Here is a 23,983-nt window from a genome sequence, read left to right on the forward strand (position 1 = left end):
ACTTGGTCAGTGTGACCCATCCCACCAACGTTGTATCCTTCTCTGGTCTGAAGAAGCTTGGGAGACAATGATTCGACATTATTAACTGATAATTAGCAGTGTTGGTGATGAATCCATGTAGTGTGGTGGTTAAGAACTCGGACTCTGCATTCAGACTAACTGTTTAAATCCTGTTTCTACTATTCATGAGATCTGGGACCTTGAGCAAGTTATTCATTCTCTTTAAGTTTCAGTTTCTTATTTATTAAATGGAAGTACTACAACCGAACTCATTGTTGAGTTAAATATAGTTAAGCACTCAATGAATGTTAACTATCATCATTATTGACCCACTGAGATAGAAAAAATGGGTGAGTCCAATTGAATGCCACTGATCTGTATGATCTATATAATAGATTAAGTGTCCAAAATCCTTGAATGGTGCCCATTTGTCACATGGGCAAGAGTCATTATGTGGCACATAAGTAAGAACCACTAGACAGCTGGCCAAGTCTCTCCTCTCTTAAACTTTGATCCAACCAAAGACAGAGGTGTTCTTCCAAACTGGCAGCATATATGCAAGGAAGGACATATTTTCCCCAATTTTAAACCATGTCCTCTCATAATTAAATCTTAAAGCTGAACGGGATTTTTGTGACCAACTAGTTCACACTCTCACATTATAGATGTGCCCAGAAAAATCAAATTGGCTTAAGGACACACACCTACCAAGATATGAAAGAAAGTGCCCAGATCTCTTATCTCCCCTTCCAATGCTTTTTCTGTACACTACCCTGGATAAGGAGAGGGGAAAACACAAGAAGAAGAGGCAAGTGGTGCCCTGAGCTGAGAGCAGCGCAATCTCCCCTCAGTCCTGAAATCCTGGACTGGCTTCAGGAAGAAGTATACCCCAGGGATCAGGGCAGGATGGAACATTTGGGTTCGTGCGTCCTTTGTTTTGAAGAGTTTGCTTCCTTCTCTGGCTATATTTAATGATTTGCCTCCCTGTTGGTGGAGCCTAGTGTTATGTGAAAACACATGGCTGTATTTCATATTTGAAACCTAAAGGAGTATAAAGAGAAGGTGAAGGTAAAACCAAAATACTAAATAGATATGGGACATTCGTTTTCCAAATAAATTCACTGTGTTCTGACAGAGTCCCAAAAGTTCAGTAAGTCAACCTTTATTTAACAGAAACAATTACCAATAAGCAAAGTTGAATATACCATTGATTGAGAGGCAAGAAGAGGGTGAGGGAGCTTGAGTTCTGGTCCTTGGAGACATGCCCAAGGCTGAGACTTCTGAGAAAGTGAGGAAGAAGGCTGCCCAGAGAGCACTGTCCTGGGCCTGAGCTGTGAGTGGGCCGGTGGAGCACTTTGCTGCCCTACACCCTTGCCAGCACTCTTTCTCTGCTGCCTTCTGTCCTGGAGAGAGGCTTGTAAAAAATAAAATTCCAGTCCCCAACTGAGCAGAATCAAGTCTAACTGCCTCAGGGACACACTCTTTACCAGCTCTCAGGTAGGTCACCTGGCAGTGGCTGCTCACTTGGAGACCTGCCTCCCCTCGTGCAGCACAGGAAGGTCTCTTTTTGGGGGGCAGGAGCCTAGTACCTGCCACACTTTCAGAGTTTGTCAGCTGTCCCTCCTGAAGCACTCTCCTCTGTCCTCTGCTTGCTCCCACTGCACCCTCTAGTGGAAGGATCACTCCTATTTTGTGACATTTCTAGGAAAAGCCTAGGAAGGACAGGAAGCCTGGCTAATCCTAACACTGTCACAGTGTGCTGGTAGATCAGGGGACACCACTGAAACCCCGTCCCTCTCGGCCCTGTTTCAGTGTTGCCATCTGGCAGAATTGAACCTAGGTACATGGTCCCATCATGAGGCCACTGGGAGTGCTAAGGTTCTAGATTGTCACAGTTGCTAGATTATTAAATGTGATAAAAATCTTTTCTGGTTCCAGATGAACACCCAGACCAACAACTCATTTTTCTATGAGTCAAAATATAATAAGGTGATAGAGTTTTTCAGATTAGGAAAATGAAACTCAGAAAAGTAAAGTGATTTCCCTAATATCACATCGCTGGCTAATGGAAGAGCCAGATTACACGCCACGGCTTAGATGCCAGTCCAGGATGAAAGGTCTTTTCTACCTCTGTTAGGCTCTAACTGTATCTTTGTTTTCATTGGAGGGAAAAAATGTTCATGTTCCCTCCTTTCCTAAGAAAACCATAGAAATTGGTAACTGCCACTCTCTCTTATTACTCCTCATAGGGATTACAAAGTGAGACCCCAAGTTCACTGGGGATGCTTTTCTACCATTCATGTCACCTTTCCCAAGCTGGTGCGTGGAATGGAAAAGTGGTTAATGGCCAAACCTGAGTTCAAGCTTTGCCATTTACTAGCTGCATGTGACTTTGATTACTTGACTTCTCTAAACCTATTTCTTCATGTATAAGCAAGAACTAACTATTTCATGGAATTGTTGGAAAGATTAAATGAGAAAATGTACCTAAAATTTTAATATGTTGGCTCACACAGAGTAAGCTCTCAGTGAGTTCCAGCTGATATTAATACTCCTTTATCCTACCTAAGATGCTGTCTAAAAACCCAGCCAAGAGCAGCATAGACTCCAGAATCCCCGGAGTAGCCAGGTGCCTGGCCACCATAAAGCCTTTGCTGCTAATTTACTATCTGTTTTGTAAAATGGCATTCTCCCAACTCAGGTGATTGCCAGCTTGTGGGACTATCTTCTCCATTTTGGCTCTAGAGCTCTCTTTCATCTGTGTCCTTCTTTGTCTGTTCAAAGGATGCAGCATTACACGTGGAGCCTAAGAAAGAAAAAATGGAGTCAGACGTGGAGCAAGGCAAGAAACAAAGACTAGATAGTGTCACAAGCAGCGAGAGCTTCGCAAGCTCCGGGTTTCAGGAAGATAAAAGTCTGAGTGATGTTGAGGAAGAGGAGGGTAGGTATTAATTCCTTCCTGTCCTACAATGTGAGATATTTTTACAACATACTGCGCATCTCTGAAATTTTTTTCTTATTTATCACCCTAATAAACATCCGTGGGAGACTCGAAGGGGTAATGTCCTGAGGAGATAAGATTTGAATTAAGATTATTTACAGAGTTACTAATTTTGACAGGGAACTCTGTACAATTGTCTCCCCTCAAGCCTGTTTGTCTTAACGGATCATCCCCTACCCCCATGCTTGGGAAAATGGGCTGGAAGCCTGGAAAAATCTCTGATAGTCGTACTGAAACTCAAATGCTCTTGAAAATGAACTCTGATCCACTTGTTGGTTTGTTTTATGTTTTACTAACATTGTTCCAATAAGCTGGGATTTGGCGGAATAACAAGAGTCATTACAAACAGCTACGGTTTTAATGCTTTCCAGATTCTGACGATTTCTACAAGCAGCCCATAACTATGGAAGATCTGATTTCTTACAGTTTTCAAGTGGCCAGAGGCATGGAGTTTTTGTCTTCAAGAAAGGTCAGCCTTGTTCTTTACGGTTGCTCTTCTTTGCCAGGCCTGGACATGTGGACACTCACATGGACAAACACACGCATTGGCTATAAGTCCACTTTTCCTAGTGTTTGCTTATACTTATGTCTTTAAATATAGAGTAAACATCATGACAAATGCCTAAATTTGCTCTGATAGGAGCAAAGAGTTTTGAGAACACCCTAGTCTTAGATTCCATGGAGAATTGAACTCTAGGGGAAAATCTCACGGGACAAAACTGGCCCCCCATTCTCCACGTTGCCCTCCGGCGTGTCTGCGGCGCTGGCCAGAGTCTCAGAATACTCCCCTCCCGGGAGGGCCCTCGCCCAGCCGTGTGGGGCCCTCCTGCGAACTGCAGCTGGAGGATCAAAGTTGGGGGAAGTTTTGCTCACTGAGGGATTTGATTGCAGCTTCGTTGACCAGGATCCTGTGCTGCAAAACAGTAGCAAAGGAGATGCAGACCCTGCCTTGCCTCTTGGGCCTCCAGGGGCCTCTGTTTGTAAAGAGGAGCTTCGCATTTATGGTTCCTCCGTGTGCACTGGGGGCTGCTTCCGTCATGTAACGGATCCTCGAATCAAGAAGAATAATGAGACTGAGAAGCCCCAGGAAATTAGTCAGTTAGATTAAGGAAGTGCATTGATTATGCAACTGTTTTATTATAGTGCATTCATCGGGACCTGGCAGCACGAAATATTCTTTTATCTGAGAACAACGTGGTGAAGATTTGTGATTTCGGCCTTGCCCGGGATATTTATAAGAACCCTGATTATGTGAGAAAAGGAGATGTAAGTCAGTTTGATGTTTATTTGACTCATTTATACCCTGTCATTTTTAAACCACAGACCAACGCCCTTGGTAAATATTTACTCTTCCTCGACAGTGGTCCCTGAAACCATCGTGTGCTTTCTGTGGAGACAAGCAGACAGGCTGTGTTCCAGGGAGCCCCTGTGTGGGGCGGCCCTGAAAGGCCACTGTCTCTGGGTTGTTCCCCCCTTACTCCTGGCTTGGTACCTGTCCTCTGGGCAGTGCTGCCTGAGATTGCTGGCCTGAGAAGTGTTAACAGGGCCCTGGTCACCTCCCTTTAACTCCTGTGGGAGTTTTTTGAACCACTGGAAAGAACAGCCTGGACTCTTTCCCTCAAATAAACCCAAGTGATTGATTCAGCAGGTGTATATATCTCAGGAAAGGGTGGGGAGGGTATTGGTATTATCTTGTTATTGAGGAAACTGTCTCCCCCACCCCCGCCTTCTATGCCTAGCATCCCCCTGCTGGCTCACACTGGCTTCTCTTCTTTGCTTGTTTGTGGACATAGTGTTATGTTTCACTTTTGTGGGTGACCTCCTGTGTCCTCTCTTCTCCAGTCTATACCCTGAGGGCTTAAGCCTGTGTCTGGGCTCTGCCGATTACTCTACAGTAGTGGTTCTCAGACTTAAGTGCACATACAAATCACCTGAAGGGCTTATTAAACTACAATTAGCTGGGCCCCACCCCCAGAAATTCTAATTTAGTAAGTCTTGCATGTGGCTTGAAAATTTGCCTTTCTAACAAGTTTCTAGATGCTGCTGACACAGCTGGTCCCAGGACTCTACTTTGAGAACCACTGCTCCAGTCTTTTTATAAAAGAAAAAAACCCCAACAAACTTTCCTGAGGATCCCTGATTTGCAGAGATGGCATCTACTTATGTGTCTGTCCTTCTCTTCTGTTCATCTGTATCTCTTTCAGCCTCCTCCGTCCCCCCCCCTTGCATTTTTCTCTTTGTCTCTCCATTGTCCCATCTTCATTCCCGTCCGTCTAACGTGGCAGGGCCTAGCTCCCCGAGATTCCTGCTGCCTAGAACAAAAATTTGTCTGCACACTTGAAAACCAACCACACAGGCTCCTAAATACTGTCACCTTCTTTCTTTCCTATGCCTTTGCCCACTCCCCTCATTTAATGACTTTTAAAATTCTGTCTTTTACATAAGAATGCCATTCAAAATCCTCCTTCTTAAGAAAAATTTCTGGAAATTATGACTTTTCAGGATGTCTTCCAATTCAGATCACTCTTTTCCAGGTCCCTGTGCAGTGCAGGTTTTGGGGGAGAGTGGAGTTATGGAGTTAACGAGTTATAGAGTCATGGAGTTAACGACTGCGATGTGCTGGACACATAGGAGGGGCTTACTAAACATTTATTGTCTTCACAGGAATTGTATAGCACACAGCTCCCTCTGTTAGTATAACACTGCATGTTATAAGAATTTTTTCTGTGTTAGGAAACTATAACTGCTCTAGGAAATGATTTCTGGGCCAAGCGTTATCTGGGAGGTGACCCCACGGGCACTTGGGTTGAATGTGCTTTGTTTGCATGTCCTTCTGCTCAAGGCCCCCTTGCCCTTTTCTAGACTCGACTTCCTCTGAAATGGATGGCTCCTGAATCTATCTTTGACAAAATCTACAGCACCAAGAGCGATGTGTGGTCTTATGGAGTACTGCTGTGGGAAATCTTCTCCTTAGGTAAATCTAGGGGAAGGAAGAGATAAAATAGACAAGAACCAAATGTCTGCTGAGTGTCCTTTAGGGTAGATACAACCTTGGGTCAGCATCTAAAAGAACTGAAATCACTCCTAGAGTGTGGGTCCGTGCAAAATCTCAGATGAGGAATGGTGCGTGCATGTGCACCCTGCATAGCAAAAATGCTTTATACAGACACAAACAAGGTCAGACCAGTACAAACTCTGAAGCTGGGTTTACATTCAGCCAATCTGGCTACTCCTTTCTCCTTTTGTCCCCTTCTCCTAATTCCTCAAACACCCTGATTCTTAATGCCCCTCCCTTCTCCCTCCCTGTATCATGCCTCCCTTCAGAGTTTCCTAGGAAAGGCCCCAGAAAGCACACGTCAACCAGTGTTAGGAACAGGAGGCCTTTATAGTGCCACTAATGTTAACACAGCTAGTCCTAGGTGGTGGTTTGTGCAAGATGAAAAATGGGGACACTGGATATATTTATTCTGCTTCCAATAATATCCACTATGGGTGGCTAGAAACCTCCTTCAAGCCCCTGAGCACACAGATGTGCACAGAGCCCACATCTGCTTGCAAACACACACTGATGCTCTGAGGACTCCCAATTGTGGGGTCTAGCCAAGAGTCTTTTGGACTTTGCCAAAAATTTGCCTTTTAGAGCAAATAAAAGTCACCCAGTAACATCCCTCGTTTCCTGTAATGTGTGAAAATCATTCCCCTGCTTTCGATGACAGGCACCTGTTGCTTCCAGTCTTTGAAAGCAGCTTGGCGGCCACAATGGCCCCTCAGTGACACAGTGCCAGCACTGCACACCTCCCAGCTGCTTCCTACAAGCAGTAATCACTAGAAAGTACACACAAACAAATGCTGAGATCGACTAGGTTTGAGGTCTGAAACAGAGCATACTAGGAGGCCGCGCTCACCACTACCCATAGCCAAGAATCCTCCTAAAAGGAAAGGTTACATGGGCATCCTGAACAATAAAACTAGCAAGAGGCAAAGTTGAGGCCACTCCGGGACCCTCTGGTGCACAGACTCCTGCCTATGACAACCCCTGACAATCCCTCCATTCAGCCTCCTCCTGGAGCTCAAGGCCCCCGTCCCTCAGGCCTGTCAGACAGCTGGTCCCCAGTTCTGTGAGAAGTTTACAAGAAAGTCATGAGTTAAAATCATTCTCACTGAGGTGTGAACAATCCAAAAGTGACCTATTCCAAGTTCCTTGGCCTTATTAACCCGAGGAATGAGTCTCTAATGATGGGATTTCTTTCGAGTTCCTTGTGGGGAGAGGAAGGGACCCTTCAGATGACACCCTCTCTCCTGAGCAAACAGACAGGAGTAGCCACAGAATGACCTGGGACGTCAGACACCCAGCACCAGGGGGGCCAACCAAAGGTGTGTCACTAGCAGGCATTTGCTGACCTTCAGTATGAGCTGTACTGTGTGCGCAGATCCATTCCAAACACTGCGAATTTACTACTCAACCATCACTTTAAAGGGAGGAAGCAGGCCCCCCATGGTCTTTTGTGTCCCGAAGCCATAATGTGCCTGTCCTCTCCCCGTTGTCTTGTGCAGGTGGGTCTCCCTACCCGGGAGTGCAGATGGATGAGGACTTCTGCAGCCGCCTGAAGGAAGGCATGAGGATGAGGGCTCCTGAGTACGCGACCCCGGAAATGTGAGCCCTGGGCGCCCCATTCCCGCCCCACAGCCCCGTCCCTGCAGGGCACCTCAGGAAGGGGGTGTTTGGCTGAGCTTTAGCAGCCCGGTCCTGCTTAGCCCCAGTCAGGTGCACCTGTGCTGGGAGCATCTTCCAGAAGAGAGGCACACTGTCCTTACCCATTTCCTACCTATTTCCTCTCCTCACCGCTGGCGCGACTTCTCAGGGCCCCTGGCTGGGAACTGAAGGCAGGAACTCAATTCTAGGTATGAATCCAGGCAGCACTAACAGACCACCCAGGCACTAAGTGTGAGACCTCGTCCTAACGAAGCGGAAGCCGCATGAACGAAGTGCTGGAAGCTGCTCTGACCGGTCCCTCTGCCCTCACTAAAGACCCGTGGGGGTTGGGTTTGGAGCGCTGGGAAGAGGTGCAGGAGGGGGAGGGGATTTCCCGTGGAATTATGCGGGTACACTTGGGCAGTCAGACTGATGGAGACTCATTTTAGGAGTCTGCTGGACAGCCCTCTGGAGCTGCTGCTTGCGGTGGCTTCCTGCTGGGCAGCCCTGTGACTCCCGGGAAGATGATAGGGCGCTGTGTGAAGGCTTTCTCTGTTATTCAAGGCTTGCTAGCCTCCCTGGGGCCCTCTTTTTCCTGAAGCTTTGTGGATGTTTTGCACTTTGAGTCCTGAGCAGGAATGTGATGACACTTGCATTTTTGTTGAGTTGCTGACTAGGTCGTGGGCCTCCCTAGGGCGGCACCACCTTTCCTGAACTGGCAGGCGGCCCCCCCATCCCACCCACACAATGGGGTCGTGTCAGAAGCCCTGGGTTGGCCTTTGGGGAGGAGTCAGATGGAACGAAGGAAGTGTGGGCTTGGCCAAGGTGCAAGGTCACTCACTGTCTCTTTCCTTCATGTCTGGAGACAAGGCTAGGTCAGACCCAGGTGAGGATGAGTAGGACAGGGCACTCAGGCCTGTGAAGGCAGAGCTAGGGAGCAGCCTTGGTGCAGAGGGGAAGGGGACTGAGGGGACTGTTCTGATCAGTCCTATATGGTGTCCTGTCAGGAAAGTGCAGGGAGCTTGAGGCAAGGCCCTTTCTGAGAGCTGGGGACAGATAAATTAGCCAATAGGACTGCATTGGGGCTGTGGTGGCGAAGGCATTGAGTTTTTAATTCCTTGCTTCCTTTTACTTGGTGGAGAGGTGCAAACACCAGATCTGGTTTGAAATGAGATTACTTGGCACTTTAGGTTCTCTAAGTGTCCCCCCCACACCGTCTCTGCAGTTGCCAGCAACCTCAAAGCGCAGGCAGGCAGGTATATAATCTGACTTTGATAAGTAATGAAACAAAGCCTCTGAGAAGTGAAGTGATTTGTCCTCCGTCAGCTAAATAGAAGAAACAAATTTAGAAGCTAGTCTTTTGGGCTGGTTTCCCTAGATCCCAGGACTGCTGAATTAGGAATACGCCCCATGTGCCTTAGAAGAAGTGTTTCTCTACTATGTCCACTCATGCTTGGAACTGAATATTTCCTTCCACTTTTCGTGTAACGTGAAAATCACAAGAGTGAGTTCTCTATTACTAGCAGCAGTAGTAATGCAGTCATTATTAAACAACGTTTAATGCTTAAGTGCCAGACACTATTTTTGCACGTATAATATATATTAATTTTCCTAATGCTCATAACAACCCTATAAAGTAGGTACTATTATAATCTCCATTTTACAGATGAGAGAACCAAGGCACAGAACATCTGATTTGCTGCATTGCTAGTAAGTTAAGCAAACCCAGCCTGAGTCCAAAGTCCACAGTACTGTGCTATATACCTGCAGGGTATACTTCCAAGTCTTACCCAGCTTCTGGTCCAAAATAACTGTTGAGATACAGTCATATCAACTTTGGACTAAAAGCTCCCTTGGACTTTACCAAACCTTCAGTCTTCACATTAACCTCTCCTAGGTCAATACCCCATGAAGTCATAGAAAAGATTGTTTCTTAATTCTTGGGGCTTATTTCAGAAATGATAAAAAGCAAGCAGCAGCTTTGTGAAATGTTGATTCAGGAGGCCAGAATTCACCCTTTGGCCGTTCTTGAGCATTTGAAAGCTGCCAAGGTGAGGATGGAGTGCGGCTCTCAGAACTGGGATTCTGTGGCCTGGACTTGGCCTAAAGTGGCATGCACTTGGGAGCTGAGTGACAGCTCAGACAGGAAGCTCTTCCCATATGCCCCTCACCCCCGGCTTGTTCCAAGAAGGGCTGTTGGGTTAGGTGCAACTGGTGTCCCTTTACTTTATTAAAACCTGTTTACTTAGTGATGTAAAATTATTTAATGCTGTGTCATTGGTTTTCTGCCCAGAGCCTGTTTAATCAGATGTCTTTCAATAAGGGAATAAGCAGTTGATTTTTTTTCTTTTCCTTTGGTGTTTGCTGAGGTAATTTGCATTGAATTTCAAGAAAGAGAAGTGGAAACTAGAGATCAAACCAAGAATCAAAATACAAAACAGCAATAGTTGTAGATGGTCCCTCTTGCTAGTTTCAGCACAGAGAACCCGGAGGAGCGCTGCTCACAGTCCCATCCCCAACAGCTGCTGGCTCAGTGTGAAGTGATGCATGCTGAGCTAAGCTGGGGCCTCCGACCAGTACTCCCTATCTCAGGCTCCCTTTTTGTTTTCCCAGTTCAAGCCTTTCTTGCTTTGGCTTCCTTTAGTAGATCATCTATGGATATGTTTAATGTTCTTCCAGAGGCCTCCGAGAATCTGTTTATTGCTAGAGATAAAGGAGTCTTGGATGATTAGGTTTGAGTGTGGTCAGGTGGGAGCAGGCCAGCCTCTGCCACAGCCCAGACAACATAGGGTGAGGGATCTGACTTTTGTCTAGTTTCTGACTTTTGACCTCCTATTTCTCTAGTATACATTTTGCACCTCTCTCAATTAGTAACATGTATAAGCTTACTTTAAAATGAGATTCACATAGGACTGTGCAGTCTGTTTTAGGCTATTTCAGACCTTTGGTGATAGCACGCTGGCCTAGATTGCCTGAGTGAGGGCCTGGAGCCCTCACTCTGAGGCACTGCTGTCAGGAACAGTTAGGGACGTTGGGAGCCCTGTCCTTTGTCTCCCAGAGAGCAGGGACAGCAGTCCAGAGTTAGAATTTCTTTCCTCACTCCCAGTCTCCCCTGTCTATAATTAAGTCCAAGTGCAGTGGTACCCGATGTTGGCCCACACATCGCACTCACCAAAGGGCCCTCACAGCTCTGGGAACCAGTTGACCCACCCCACACCCCCTGGGAGTTAGGCAGAATAGGTGCCATAGATGAAACACAGGGTGGGAGGGAACCAGAGTCATCTTCTGAGAAGAGTAGTGACCCATAGGTTTGGACAAACATAGGAGAGTTTGTGACTCAGACAAGTGATTTTTTTGAGCTCCTGTCCCTTACTCAGAGACTTTAGACATCTGCTTACTAGGTACTTGTCAGAAAGCAGAACCTCAGTATCCAAACTGTGAGGAAAGCAGAGTATGTCTGAAGACCACACAGTGCCACCATTCCCCTGGGCACTTCGAATTTTGTCCCTGGGTTAAATCAGAACCTTACGACACATACACCCGGACCACACTGTTTTCTCAGAATTGTTTTTACCGAATGTATTTTTTGCTGTTACAGCTTTGGCCAACATTAAAAGACAATATACAAGACAGTCCCATGAAGTTATTATTACCTAGATGGTAATGATGTTGAGAGGCATCTAGGAGAGTCTCCTTTCAGATTTCAGTTCTAGAAATGGCCATGCTACTTCCAAGTAACTGGTTTGTTTTGAACTTCTGGCTTATATGCATCTTGTAATTGATTGTACCTTCTTTATGCCAGCTGCCTAGGAATCATGATATAAACTTTGCATATTAACTTCTTCTGTAGTTTCACCTTTTATTCTTTATTTTACCTCTCCCCACTCCCCTAATATTATTCTTCTCTCCTTTTTCTTTTTTTTTTTTTAAAATATGTTTTTATTGATTTCAGAGGGAGGAAGGGAGAGGGAGAGAGAGATAGAAACATCAATGATGAGAGAGAGTCATTGGTCAACTGCCTCCTGCACACACACCCCCCACTGGGGATCGAGCCCAACCCTGGCATGTGCTCTGACTGGGAATCAAACCACGATCTCCTAAATCATAGGTTGATGCTCAACCACTGAGCCATGCTGGCCAGGCTCTTTTCTTTTTTAACCTCCCTATACTTACTGTCTTTACCAACCACTTCATATGCTTTGAAACCAAATAGGGATATCCTTAAGAGACACTTGGAGCTGCTGGTGCAACCTGAAAGCACACAGCTAAGAAGTGGCAGAGGTCAGAGGAACACTGGAGTTACTCGGGTGCTCTCTCTTCCTGGAGGCCAGTCTGACTTCCTTCAGCAAATCTTTATTGAGTGCTTGCTTATATGCCAGGCCCTGGACTAGGTAATGGGTGTGGTGATGAGATCTCCACCAGTTCCAAGTTCCAAGTCCATTCAGATTTTGATCCTACTCAGTCTGAGCCCTCTCTAGTTTAGATAATCTTCTGAGAGGAGAGATTACTTATAATAAACATCTCTTGAAAAGAGCAAAGAGCCCAAAAACAATAAATCCTTAAGGCAGTGTGTGTGCAGAACACTGGTTTGTATCCCTACAGAGAGGGACAGGTAGAGACCTGTGCTCCCTGCAAACTCGACCAAGAAAGGAGCCCAATACCTTCACTTCTAAGATGTCAGAGAAGAATCACAGAGGAATCTGCTGACATCAAAATCCCAGAACAAGATTCAGCTTCTGTAATATTAAGATAAACATTTTCATGTCCAGAAGTCCAGCCTGTACTTTTTGCCTTGAGTGGTAGGAAGCCAGTTTGTAATGGCAGCTTTGAAATGCTGGGGGGGCAGAGGGAAATCAGCCGCATGCAAGAAACTTGCACAAGGCCGAGGACATATTCATACTCGAGGTGGACTGCCACCTTTTGGAAGTAATGAGTCCTATACACAGGACCTTCCCATCAGCCTCCACTGATACTGAGGACTTGGGAACGCCACATACTTATTAAGAAGTCCAAGCCAACCTCTGTTACTGCGTGAGAATATGAGTACTGCAAACTCTTTACCCATTGATATTTGTGTCTGTGTTAACTTTTTACCTTTAAGGACACTGTCCTCCTTCTGGCAGTAAGGGGAATAGTACTACACTTCAGATCTCACTGCAAGTGAGCAGTGGTTTTTCCTTTCCAAGAAGCTCTGCTTTCTTCACAGAACACCCTTCCACTCTGCACTCTGAGAACTTGGACCGTGATAGGCTCTGGGGGGAGGGGGGGTAGTCATTAGTCTGCCTTTGTAGACACATTTTCCACCACCAGCAGGACCTGGCCCAAACAGCCATTTATGTGTTGGTGCTGCATACCCAAATTTACAAATAAAGGCAAATATCATACAAGCAGCATAATCTTTATATGTATCACAATACCCATCACTTTGCTGGTGTGACATGTAGGGTGAGGTATATAATTACCACTGCTCTCCAGCCATTTCTGCTGTGCTTTCACCCAACAGCTACCAGATCATGCTGGACTGCTGGCACAAAGACCCCAAAGAAAGGCCAAGATTTGCAGAGCTTGTGGAAAAACTAGGCGATTTGCTTCAAGCAAATGTACAACAGGTAAGTCTAAATTTATCTACACTATCAGAAACCAAATGCCTTTTTGAGTGTAAGCCAAGGGGGTGTTTTATTTGTTGTTTTAATAGCTATGGATAGCTGAGATTAGCATTTTAAAAAAGGCGTGTGTGTACATGCACAATTACCTTTCACAGAATTATCCTTCCAAAACACAACTAAGATTGTGAAAATAACATAGTTTAACTGACATAATGTTTTGCAAAAATTGGTTGAAGTAGAAATCTTTGCACTTAGAGCTCTATCTTTGGTATTTTAGGATGGCAAAGACTATATCCCACTAAATGCCATACTGACAGGAAACAGTGGGTTCACATACTCAACTCCTGCCTTCCCTGAGGATATTCCAGCTCCAAGGTTTAATTCAGGAAGTTCTGATAATGTCAGGTAAGACTTTTTTATTTCCCTGACTTTATAATATTTTCAAACGTAACAAAAAAACTGTACCACCTAAATTCAACCATAGTAAGTTACCCATATTTGGTCTATGTCTGTATCTATGTATCTACACACAGTCTCTGTGTGTGTATTTTTCTTTTTGCTGAAGCATTTGAAAGTGCTTCCCCCCCAAATACTTTGGTATACATCTTGTAAGAAGGACATTCTCCTGTGTAACCATACCAAAATTACCACCCCAAAGAAACTGGTAATACTTTAATATTGTTCAGTATTCATATTTCCCCAGATGTCTTTTACACCTTAAAAATCAGGATCCAGTCAAGAATAACACATTGCATTCTCTTTATTTTCCTCAGTTCCTTTCGTCCATCTTATTCTAGAATAATTTTTCCATCTTTTTTTTCAATGACATTGACTTTTTTCATAAGACCTAAATACAATTAAACAAACACACTGGATTTCTTTTTCTTACCTGATAAACATATCTCTCATCACTGCAGAGGAAATTAGAGAGAGGAGTAGGGAAGAAATGTTTGAGAGCCTCCACTGGGTGGGTGGATGGGTACATGTGTATCACACATGTTCAGTACTCACAGTTATACATATGTCACACATGTTACTAATTGTTACATATGTATCATAAATTAGTACTGATGATTACACATGTGTGACACCTCCATACTAATGGTTATACATGTACTGTACACATTCAGTGTAATAGTCACACAGACACAAACCCAGGTGTTCTGATACTCCCTCCCCATCCCCATGCAGTCAGGACTCCTTTTGGGACTTTGACTATCCTGTGGGCCTTCTAGCATCTTTATCTGCAGTAGACACAACCCTAGGACTCTGACCAAGTTCAGCCAGACTTGCTTCAGGCAGACCAGGGAAGGCATTTGGAAGAGCTGCACAGTCTGAAAAGATTGACAGCCTAGAAGCCCAGTGGTAATAGATTTGTGGTAATAGGTGACAGGCCACTGGCACTGCTCATATTTCACAGCCAGCCCAAGAAGCTGAGACAGATGAGTCATCCATTTTTTAAAGATGAGAAGACTAGCTTGGATTAAATAAATTGGCAGGGTCTGATTGGGTCAGAGATGGGGGAGGGGAGTGTCAAAGTTATTTGGGCCCTTCTAGTATATTGCTTAGCCTTAGACCCAATAGAGCGCTTGCCTCAGAAACTAGGCCTTGCAGATGGTGACAGGGTATTAGACTGAGAAAATCAATAGGTGAACTTGTCTTATGAGTAACCATATAGTGGATATCTCTGGCAGTCCTTCCTAATGGATCACTAACAAAAGGTCAGGAGGTAATTATAGGGAAATCACACAAATATTACCCATTTCTCCCAATCTGTAACCACAGAACAGAATATACAAGACCAGCTCTAGTATTCAATTATGTCATTAAATCAGCTGTGTGACCCTAACAGGTCATTGCATTTGTTCTCTCATATCCTTTTAGAAGTAGGCAGCCACATGATAAAGTCACATCACTCCTCCGGCCATTATTTCCTCTCCTTTGTAATGTAGGGTGTTTCGATTAGATGATGGCTCGGGTCTCTTCTACGCCTGACGTTTTCTGATTCCACAAGGGGCCAGAGAGGTCTAACCACTGCTGAGTCTTTCAAGATCCTCTGGGATTTTGCTCAAAACTATGAAATGTGGATTAACAACCATGGGAGGATGTGGCATCACTGCCAGGACCCCAATGGGAACTTTAGTCTCAGGAGTAAGGTGATTCCTTCTGGCATTTTAGTGCATCTTTGCTGGGGTACGGTGCCCATGGTCTCCTGACTAACCAACACTGGGTGCATTTTCCTGTCCTGATTGTTCTTTCTGCTTCTTCATTAGATATGTAAATGCTTTCAATTTCATGAGCCTGGAGAGAATCAAAACCTTTGAAGAACTTCCACCAAATGTCACTTCCATGCTTGATGTAAGTAATGGAATGAACCTACTCAATGCACTCTGGCAAGACCCTTTGCCAGACTCCATCCAAACCCTGGTTTAGTAGTCTGGTGGCTTTCAATCAGTGCAGGCCATAATGAGTGGTGGCTGAAATGGCAATTTCAGGGGGATTGACCACAACACAGTTATACAGAGCTTGTTGGAAAGCAGGTAAATCCATAGTTTGGACATGACCCAGAATTCACTCCAGGGACCAAGTCCTTGCCTGGTCATAATTTAGTCCCTTAGGAAACTTCATTGTGTGCTTTCAAGCCTCTTGACTACCAACGATGGAACCCTCTTTTCAGAGGAATAGAGGATCTCAAACCTGTGAGTGGCTGGGCCTTTGTGATATAATGGAGAACTCTCTCTTCAGAGCAGCCTGAGAACCTGGAAGAAGTCTATCTGGGCCTATGCTCCTTCCCACTAAGGTCTTAGAGGCTGAACAGCCATGTTCCTACCTAGCCGCACTGGGAGGAGCAATCCATGCAGCCTGGCACCCAAGATGGCTCACTGTCTCTTGAAAGCTCTGGAACCTGGGGTTGAGAGAATAGGGGAGGAGAGGGAATGCTGGGCAAGAGTGCCCCTGTGGTATCACCCTTACACTCTGTGATCTCCAGACGTGCACTGTTTCCAGTGAGTGGGCGGAAATGCTGGCTCTCAGGACCCACCCACACTTACTGAGCCTCACCGTGCATGGTCTCAAGATCCCCAGGGGACTCACATGCAGGTTAGAGTTTGAGAAGTGCTGGTGATGACCATGTCCCACAAAGGCCTGGAAAACCAACTAGAGTGTGAAGCAACAACTACAAACAGTGTGGCCTTGAGATGTTGCACAGTCACTGTAAAAACACCAAAACCTCTTCAAACACACCAGATAAAGAAGAAAAGATGATTTAAACACTCCAAAACATTACAAAGAAGCCCAGAATACAAAAGCAAAGTAGCTGGAAATTTTGCTTTGCTGCTTAGTACATAGGTTTTAGGTCCAAGGAAATAACACTGAGCAGACGTGGAAGATTTCTCTCAACCTTATCCACCTCACCCCCACACACTGGGAACTACGGCAGCTTCTTTGCTGGCTTAGGCCTGTTTATTGATAATTGAGGACATGAACACAGCCCAACAGATTCAAAAGGTGACAGGAACAAAGTATGGAATCCACTTACTGGAAATGGTGTATGAATAGAGTAGTGAGGAGTCTGCATAAACTCACTGCTACAGATGAACCAACAAGAAAACAGGATTGCTGAAAACCATGACCAAGGGGGGCCTGAAAATTCCAGTCTTCAAGAAAAAGATTAAGCTATGTCTTTATAATTTCTCAGAATTTCTTCATATCATGGACATCAAATAACAGCACTCTCATAGCTAATAGTCATCTGCCAGAATAAGTTTTAATGTATTTATGCAGTAATTTGCATAGAAGTTTACTATGAAAAATGCTCATCTGTTCCCTGCAGGTTCCCCTTTTGTTTTATTTTCTGCACCTTCAGGAAGAAGGGCTTCACAATCACTGGGAGTAGGCATTTCTTACAGCTAAGCTTAGACTTTCCAGTATGGAGAAAACACTTTGTCTTAGTGGGCAGGGATTGTGGAAGGTGAGGATAGACCTGGAGTGAGACTTGGTGTGGACCCCTGTGGATCAAGCCAGAAGTGTAACCTTCCTCCTCCTTCCTGCCAGGGTTACCCAGTGGACAGTGGCGCTCTGCTGGCCACTCCTTGGCTGAAGCGCTTCACCTGGACTGAGAGCAAACCCAAGACCTCACTGAAGACTGAGTAAGGAAGCGGGGTGCCCTTTCCTCTACTAGGCGACAGAGGGATAAAGGAAGTTGCGGGAGATGCCTTAATGGGGATATTTGAGAGCTAGTTGACCCCCCTGAACCATAGTGTTCAGGCATTACAGAAAACATGTTTTTCCCCTCAGAAGGGCAAGAAAGAGAACATAAAATCAGACATATGAGCACCAAGCTCTGGGAAGGAAGACTGGGGTTTAAGAAGAGAAAATATGCAGACAATTCCAGCAGACAGGCAGTCCAAACACAGGCAGCACAGTGCCTCGGGTGAAAGGAGCCTGACCTGCCCGACTGTGAACAGAGCCAACATCAGATATGCTGTGGGGTGGGGGGAGAGAAACCACGCCATTACCAGGGCTGGGGGAGTGGGGGGGAGGGGGAGCACCAGCACCAGAAGGGTCACAGTGCTGCTTTCTAGCCCTAGGACCTGCAATCCTGAGAAACCAACCCTTCAAGTGAGGGCTTGCTTCCTGTCTGATCCTGGCACTCCTCCTTCCACACAGTGGCCAGCAACTACTACTGGCAGAATTACTTAGGCCCTTGCTCTCTACTCCACTGGGCTGCATCACTTCAGCTTCTCCATGCTCGTCTCTACCTAGGAACAGTGCTGGGCAGGGCGGGGCTAGGCCTGTCAGTCATTCCTTCCTTTCCTGGTTCCCGTGCCTGCCCATCTCACCCACAGGCAGAACCTGCTTCTCTTTCATCTAAGTGAGGGGTCAGCAGACTTTTCCTCAAGGGGCCAGAGAGTAAACAACTACTGAACTCTGTCAGTGTAGTATGAAAGCAGCTCTGACAGTGTATACGCAAGGAGGTGTGGCTGCATGCCAATAAACTTTAAAAACACGTGGCCTTGACCAATGAGCACATGAAAAAATGCTTAGCACCATTAGTCATCAGGGACGTACAAATCAAAACCACATGAGATACCCCTTCACACCCACTGGGAGGGCTAGAATCAGAAAGTCACTGTTGGTGAGGATGGGGAGAAACTAGAACCCTTGTGCACTGCTGGTGGGAATGCAAAATAGTGCAGCCACTTTGGAAAACAATCTAGCAGTTCCTCAAAATGTTAAGTGAGTTACTCTGTAACTCAGCCATTCCATTTCTTAGTATATACCCAACAGAAATGAAAACTATGTCCAAACAAAAACTTGTACACCAGTGTTCAGAGCAGCATTATTCATAATAACCAAAAGTAGAAGCAACTCAAATGTCCATCAGTTGATGAATGAATAAATAAAATGCTACATATCCATTAAAATAGAACAGTTATTAAAAATAAAAAGTATGAAGTACTGATACATGCTACAACATGGATGAACCCTGAAAACATTAAGTGAAAGAAGCGAGTCATAGAATACTACAAATTGTATGATTCCATTTCTGTGACATGCCCAGGATGGGCAAGTCTATAGAAATGGAAAGTGGGTCAGTGGTGTCTAGGCTGTGGGCGGGAGGCGTGGGGAAGAGGGGCAGCTGGGTATACTGATGGGTGTGTACAAAAAAATCACGGACCGTACACTTTACATAGGTGAATTGTATAGTATGTCAATCACATCTCAACAAAGCTGTCATTTAAAAATAAGCAAAACAGGCTGGATTTGCTGACCCTCATCTAAAAGGGCAACAAATGCCTCCAAGCGACATAGCACAGCTCATGAACCACAAGCCGCTGGATAGGAATATTTCCAGACAAACATCGGCACATTTGTTTGCTTTTACCACAAGCACAGTAACGGTACCAGAGTTAAGTACCCTCAGCGTACTCAGGGTACAGCACATTAGAGGACACCACTGAGGAGTGGGTGGCAAGGTGCAGTATACCACGGTCTGTTGTGTCCTTCCTTGGAACACTTCAGAAAATGGGTGGCAATGTTTATCTATATCTTTCTAAAGAAAGGAACGCCATTAATTGCATCTTCTAGTCTGAGACTAAAAATACAGAACACGGGCCCTGGCCCAGTGGCTCAGTTGGTTGAGCGTTGTCCCATGCACCAAAATGGTTGCAGGTTCAATTCCTGGTCGTGGCACACACCTGGGTTGCGGCTTCAAACCCTGGTCAGGAACCCTGCAGGAGGCATCTGATCCATGTTTCTTTCTCTCTACCTTTCTCTCTTAAATCGATTCACATATTCTTATGTGAGGATTAAAAAAATACAGAACATGGAGCAAACTCTTGACGGGCTAGCTCAGAGCCAGCCCAACTAATGTGGTGACCAGTACAAGGTCCTTTCACCCTCATCATAGCCATTAAAGAAAATATGAAAGGACAAGTGAAGCTTTTCTTCCTGTGTGTCTGGCTTAGGCTGGACTTAAGATGCAGGACCCAAAAACAAGTTGCTTCCCCTTTGAGACTGTCAGTGAAGTTCAGTCCCATCGCTTAGTTTTCTCTTCTAGAATGCAAACATGATAGGGAGACAAATGCACTAACCTTTTTGTATGAAGCTCTGTTAGTTTCTTGAGGCCATTGTAACAAATTACCACCAACTTGGTGGCTTAAAATTAGGAACTTATTCTCTTGCAGTTCTGGAGGCCAGAAGCCCAAAATCAAGGTGTTGGAGGCTCTGGGGGAGAACTCATTTCTCGCTTCTTCCAGCTTCTGGTGGCCCCAGGCATTCCTTGGCTTGTGGCCACAATTGCTCCACCTTCACATCACCTCCTCCTGTCTCTGGTTGTAAATCTTCCTCTGCCTCTTGTATAAGGATACACGTGACTATTTAGGGTCTACCTGGATAATTCAGGATAAGCTCCTCCTCTGAAGATCCTCAGCTTAAGATCCCAAGGATTTGGCACCAACAATTGGGGGAGCATATCATGGTAGCTAACTGACCCAAGAGTGGAGGAGAGCTATCCTCAAGTCTTGGGAGTTATTTTCCTCCTGAAATTATGGATTTGCATTACCTCATCACGCGGTCCAACCCCCAGGCAGGGGAATTCATCCCTTTGCCCAGTGACATGAAACTGGTAGTAGAGAGGCAGTGTGCAGCTCTAGAACAGTCTGATCAGAGATTGAGGTGGGAGTCAGCAGCCATTAGCACTAGGACAGTTATGAACAAATGACAGATTAAGGAAGAATGGACTCAGCCCTGGCCGGGTAGCTTAGTTGGTTAGGGCTTCGTCCCGATACACCAAGGTTGCAAGTTCAATCCCCAGTCAGGGCGCGTACAAGAATCAACCAATGAATATGCAAATAAGTGGACCAACAAATCGATGTCCACCACCCCTCTTTCCCTCTCTCACTTTCGCCCCCCTCTCTAAAATTTAAAAAAAAAAAAAATTTTAACTTAAAAAAATGTACTTTGGTGTGATTTCAAGAAACTAAATTTGTATATTTGATGTGTTTTTTTTTCTTTAGCTTGAGAGTAACCAGTAAGAGTAAGGAGTCGGGGCTTTCTGACCTCACCAGGCCTACATTCTGCCATCCTGGCTGTGGGCACATCAACAGAGGCAAGCGCAGATTTACCTACGACAACTCCGAGCTGGAAAAGGTCTCATGCTGCTCTCCTCCCCCAGACTACAACTCAGTGGTCTTATATTCCACGCCACCTGTCTAAACTGTGACACAGCCTGATTTCTAGAACCACATGCATATTTATAACCCCAGGAAACAAGCTTCTGCCAGTATTATACACATATAAATTTACACCTCTACCTTTCCACAGGGGCTAGATGCTTTCTGTGATTTTTAACAGTGCTTTTTTCTTTTGACTAACAAGAAGGTAACCCCAGATAGAGTAATGGTGACAAGTAAAGGCCACTACTGCTAAACCCTCACATTACTCAGTGTGTTAGAGGAATTCTTTCAAGCCCAAAGACTTCCTGCTCTTTACCCCCAGGCCTCAAGGCCTGGGACGATTCAGGAGACACGCTGACCATGTGACGCTGCACAGACCATGCTGGGCCAGCAGCTGCAGCCCTGGAACCAGGGACAGCAGTCCCCAGCTGGCCTAAGAAAGCCTCTGGGGCCCTCCAGCATTCATGACGTGTAAGGAGGAGAAGGAAAGGGAGGAATGAAGAAAAAAACAGGACAGGGCACAAGAAAGAATTTGAGCTGGACCATGTGGAAGGAGTGAGAGAGGGTTACCAACCAGGCCGCTCCAGTGGCTTCCAAAACCCTACCTGACCCGTTCCATTTGAGAACCCAGGCAGAACCGATAGATGAGGGGACCTTTCCTGGATTCTGGGGGGCAAGAAAGGAACAACAAAGCACATTTTAAAACATTAGCTACAGAACTGGCTCTCTGTCCATTCCCATATATGGCACATTTTTTATTTCTAGCACTGAGGCTGGTGCTCAAATCTGAGCCCATACTGCTGGCCCCTCTAGCAGGATACACTGAACACTTACCCTGGGCTAAGCTGGCCTATTAGTTCAGGGCATATAGTATATTGCTCATAGTAAGCTAACTGGAGCCACTGACTGGTCGCCAGATTCTACTTTGTGTGTTACTGTATAGTGAAGACAACTCAATGTTCTGTATTAACCCGTTTGTACAGTTAGTTATAAAAGGAAGTGAAGAGAATTAAAATGCAGCCTTCTCTCCACCGAAACTAGGACAGAAGGCAGGCAGATGGGGCCAATGAAGCCCCGGTGCCAACCCAGCCAGCACTGCCGCAGTTGGGCCCAATGGATAGGAGTCGGGGTTTTATTTAATGGGGGTTCCACTATCCAGTCTGTTTCCTGGGAAGATGTGTTAGAGCCTTAACCAAGGTTTATTAAGCACTTTATGCTCCTTGAGAAAAAGGTGATATGTAAGATATTTCTGGAATCAGGACTCAGGACATTTATCAGCCATCAATAGGAGAAAAGCCTCTTTGCATCTGCCTTGGACCTTGCCTTGGCCTGAAGACGACAGAAATAGGGAGCGGGGTACACAGGCTGCCACGCTTCAGGGCGAAGGGCCCTGCGCCTGCCGGGCTGTTTGACGCTCTGTATTTAGGATGTTCGGGGCCTGTCAGAGCTGGACAGGCAACGGAACTGCTGCTTCCAGTAGAGAAGATACGGTTCCCAGTGCACGTGACCTGACTCTAGAACCTGAAATACAAGTAAGAGAAGCGTCCTTCCCGCGTCAGTCTTCAGGGTTCTTTGTGTGGAGAGATGGGGATTCAGCACAGCCCCAGGGAGACGGTGCGCCTCCGGCCGGCGCAGCAGGGAGTCGGGCCTCTCCGCCAAGAGCCAAGGGGCGGGGGAGCTTTGCCCTTCCTCCTCTTTACCAGAACAGCACCGGTGACAGCTGGCGGTAGCGTAAACCAGGTGACCAAGAGGTTAGACCCAGGAAGGTAAAAAGACCTCACTCAATTCTCTAGTTTTTTCAAATCAGGTTAAGGATCCAGCAATTAGTGAAAACCAGGAAAAACCTTAGCTGTATGTATAATGCCCTGAATTCAATAATCCCATTCTTAATCACTGAGACCTTAGTAGAGCCATCTCACTGAAAGGCATAGGAATCAGATGCACCGTCATGCAGTTTCTCACGCAGACTCAGGCTTGCAGCCTGCATGAGTCTGTCAGTCAAGAAAGGTTCCCGCCTGGAGTCTTGACACAAAAAGGAAAATGGGAGCTTGTGGAATGTGTACTATGGGTAGTTGCACGGTGCTTGCCGTAGGCAGGTTCGTTACAACAGCACTGAGAAATTGAAACGCTAACTGGTGGTGTTGTTAGAATCATTTGTCACTTGTGACAAAAATGGTTGGCAGTGACCAGGAGAGAACCAGCACTTCCTTTCAGGATTTGTGAGCTAAGTGGAAGCGCAGGGGTGGAAGGGGACAGACCACATGCAAATGTAGGTCTCGTTTGTCTAAGAAATGATGCCCACACCTTATCGGAGCCCATGCAACATCTGTCCAAATCCTGAAAAACGTTACTTAGGCCTCGCTCATTTAGGCAAATAATTTGCAGGACACGGGGAGCTGGCATCACGTCCTGGGTTAGACCTATACTTCCCAGCTTGTAAGAATATCAAACACGAAGCTTATTTGCCAGCCCCTTTCAGTTAACTGGAGAAGGAGTGCATCTTTGACTGACAGTGGTAGTAACTCTATGTATATATATGCGTGTGTATGTGTTTTGTGCAGAACTATTTAAGGAAACTGGAATTTTGAAGTTACTTTTATACAAACCAAGAATGTATGCTGCAGATATCAGACATCATTTGGTTCTTTATATTTAGTCACTATGAATGTATTTTGTATACTATCTTCATATAATAAAGTTAACTTCCAAAAACATCTACTTATTTTCTTCCTAACTTGCGTATGAGAACAGGAGTTATAGGTTTCCCTGGGGGTGGAGAACTGGTTTTCTAGGAGATCTCATTAAATACCAATCATTAAACAGCACAAGATAGAGCAAGCACTGCTTTCTCTCAACACTACGAAATGGCTGCTCTTAACAATCCGGATGCTGCAAACAGTAAAATAAAATCAAACTAGGCAGCTTGCCCAGAAAACTAAACACTAAAATGAGGGCGATCACAAGTAAAACGTACAGACTAAGTGCTGCAGACAAAGTGCCCTCA

The 23,983-nt window shown here is 45.5% G+C and overlaps 1 protein-coding gene across 1 annotated transcript in view; it reads left to right on the top strand.

Annotated features, from left to right (window-relative positions):
- The window catches only part of FLT1 (fms related receptor tyrosine kinase 1), a 178,788-nt gene extending 155,102 nt beyond the window's left edge, over positions 1-23,686 (top strand). Inside the window, exons 21-30 of the mRNA XM_016209446.2 lie at positions 2,785-2,941; positions 3,373-3,470; positions 4,145-4,267; positions 5,864-5,975; positions 7,556-7,655; positions 13,198-13,303; positions 13,578-13,705; positions 15,574-15,658; positions 17,354-17,448; positions 20,821-23,686. Of these exons, the coding sequence (XP_016064932.2) occupies positions 2,785-2,941; positions 3,373-3,470; positions 4,145-4,267; positions 5,864-5,975; positions 7,556-7,655; positions 13,198-13,303; positions 13,578-13,705; positions 15,574-15,658; positions 17,354-17,448; positions 20,821-21,019 (1,203 nt within the window). The 3' untranslated portion in view covers positions 21,020-23,686. The remainder of the gene's footprint in view (positions 1-2,784; positions 2,942-3,372; positions 3,471-4,144; positions 4,268-5,863; positions 5,976-7,555; positions 7,656-13,197; positions 13,304-13,577; positions 13,706-15,573; positions 15,659-17,353; positions 17,449-20,820) is intronic.
- The last annotated feature ends 297 nt before the right edge of the window (positions 23,687-23,983 follow it).

Source organism: Miniopterus natalensis, chromosome 2, assembly GCF_054644295.1.
Source record: "Miniopterus natalensis isolate mMinNat1 chromosome 2, mMinNat1.hap1, whole genome shotgun sequence".
Lineage (NCBI taxonomy): Eukaryota > Metazoa > Chordata > Mammalia > Chiroptera > Miniopteridae > Miniopterus > Miniopterus natalensis.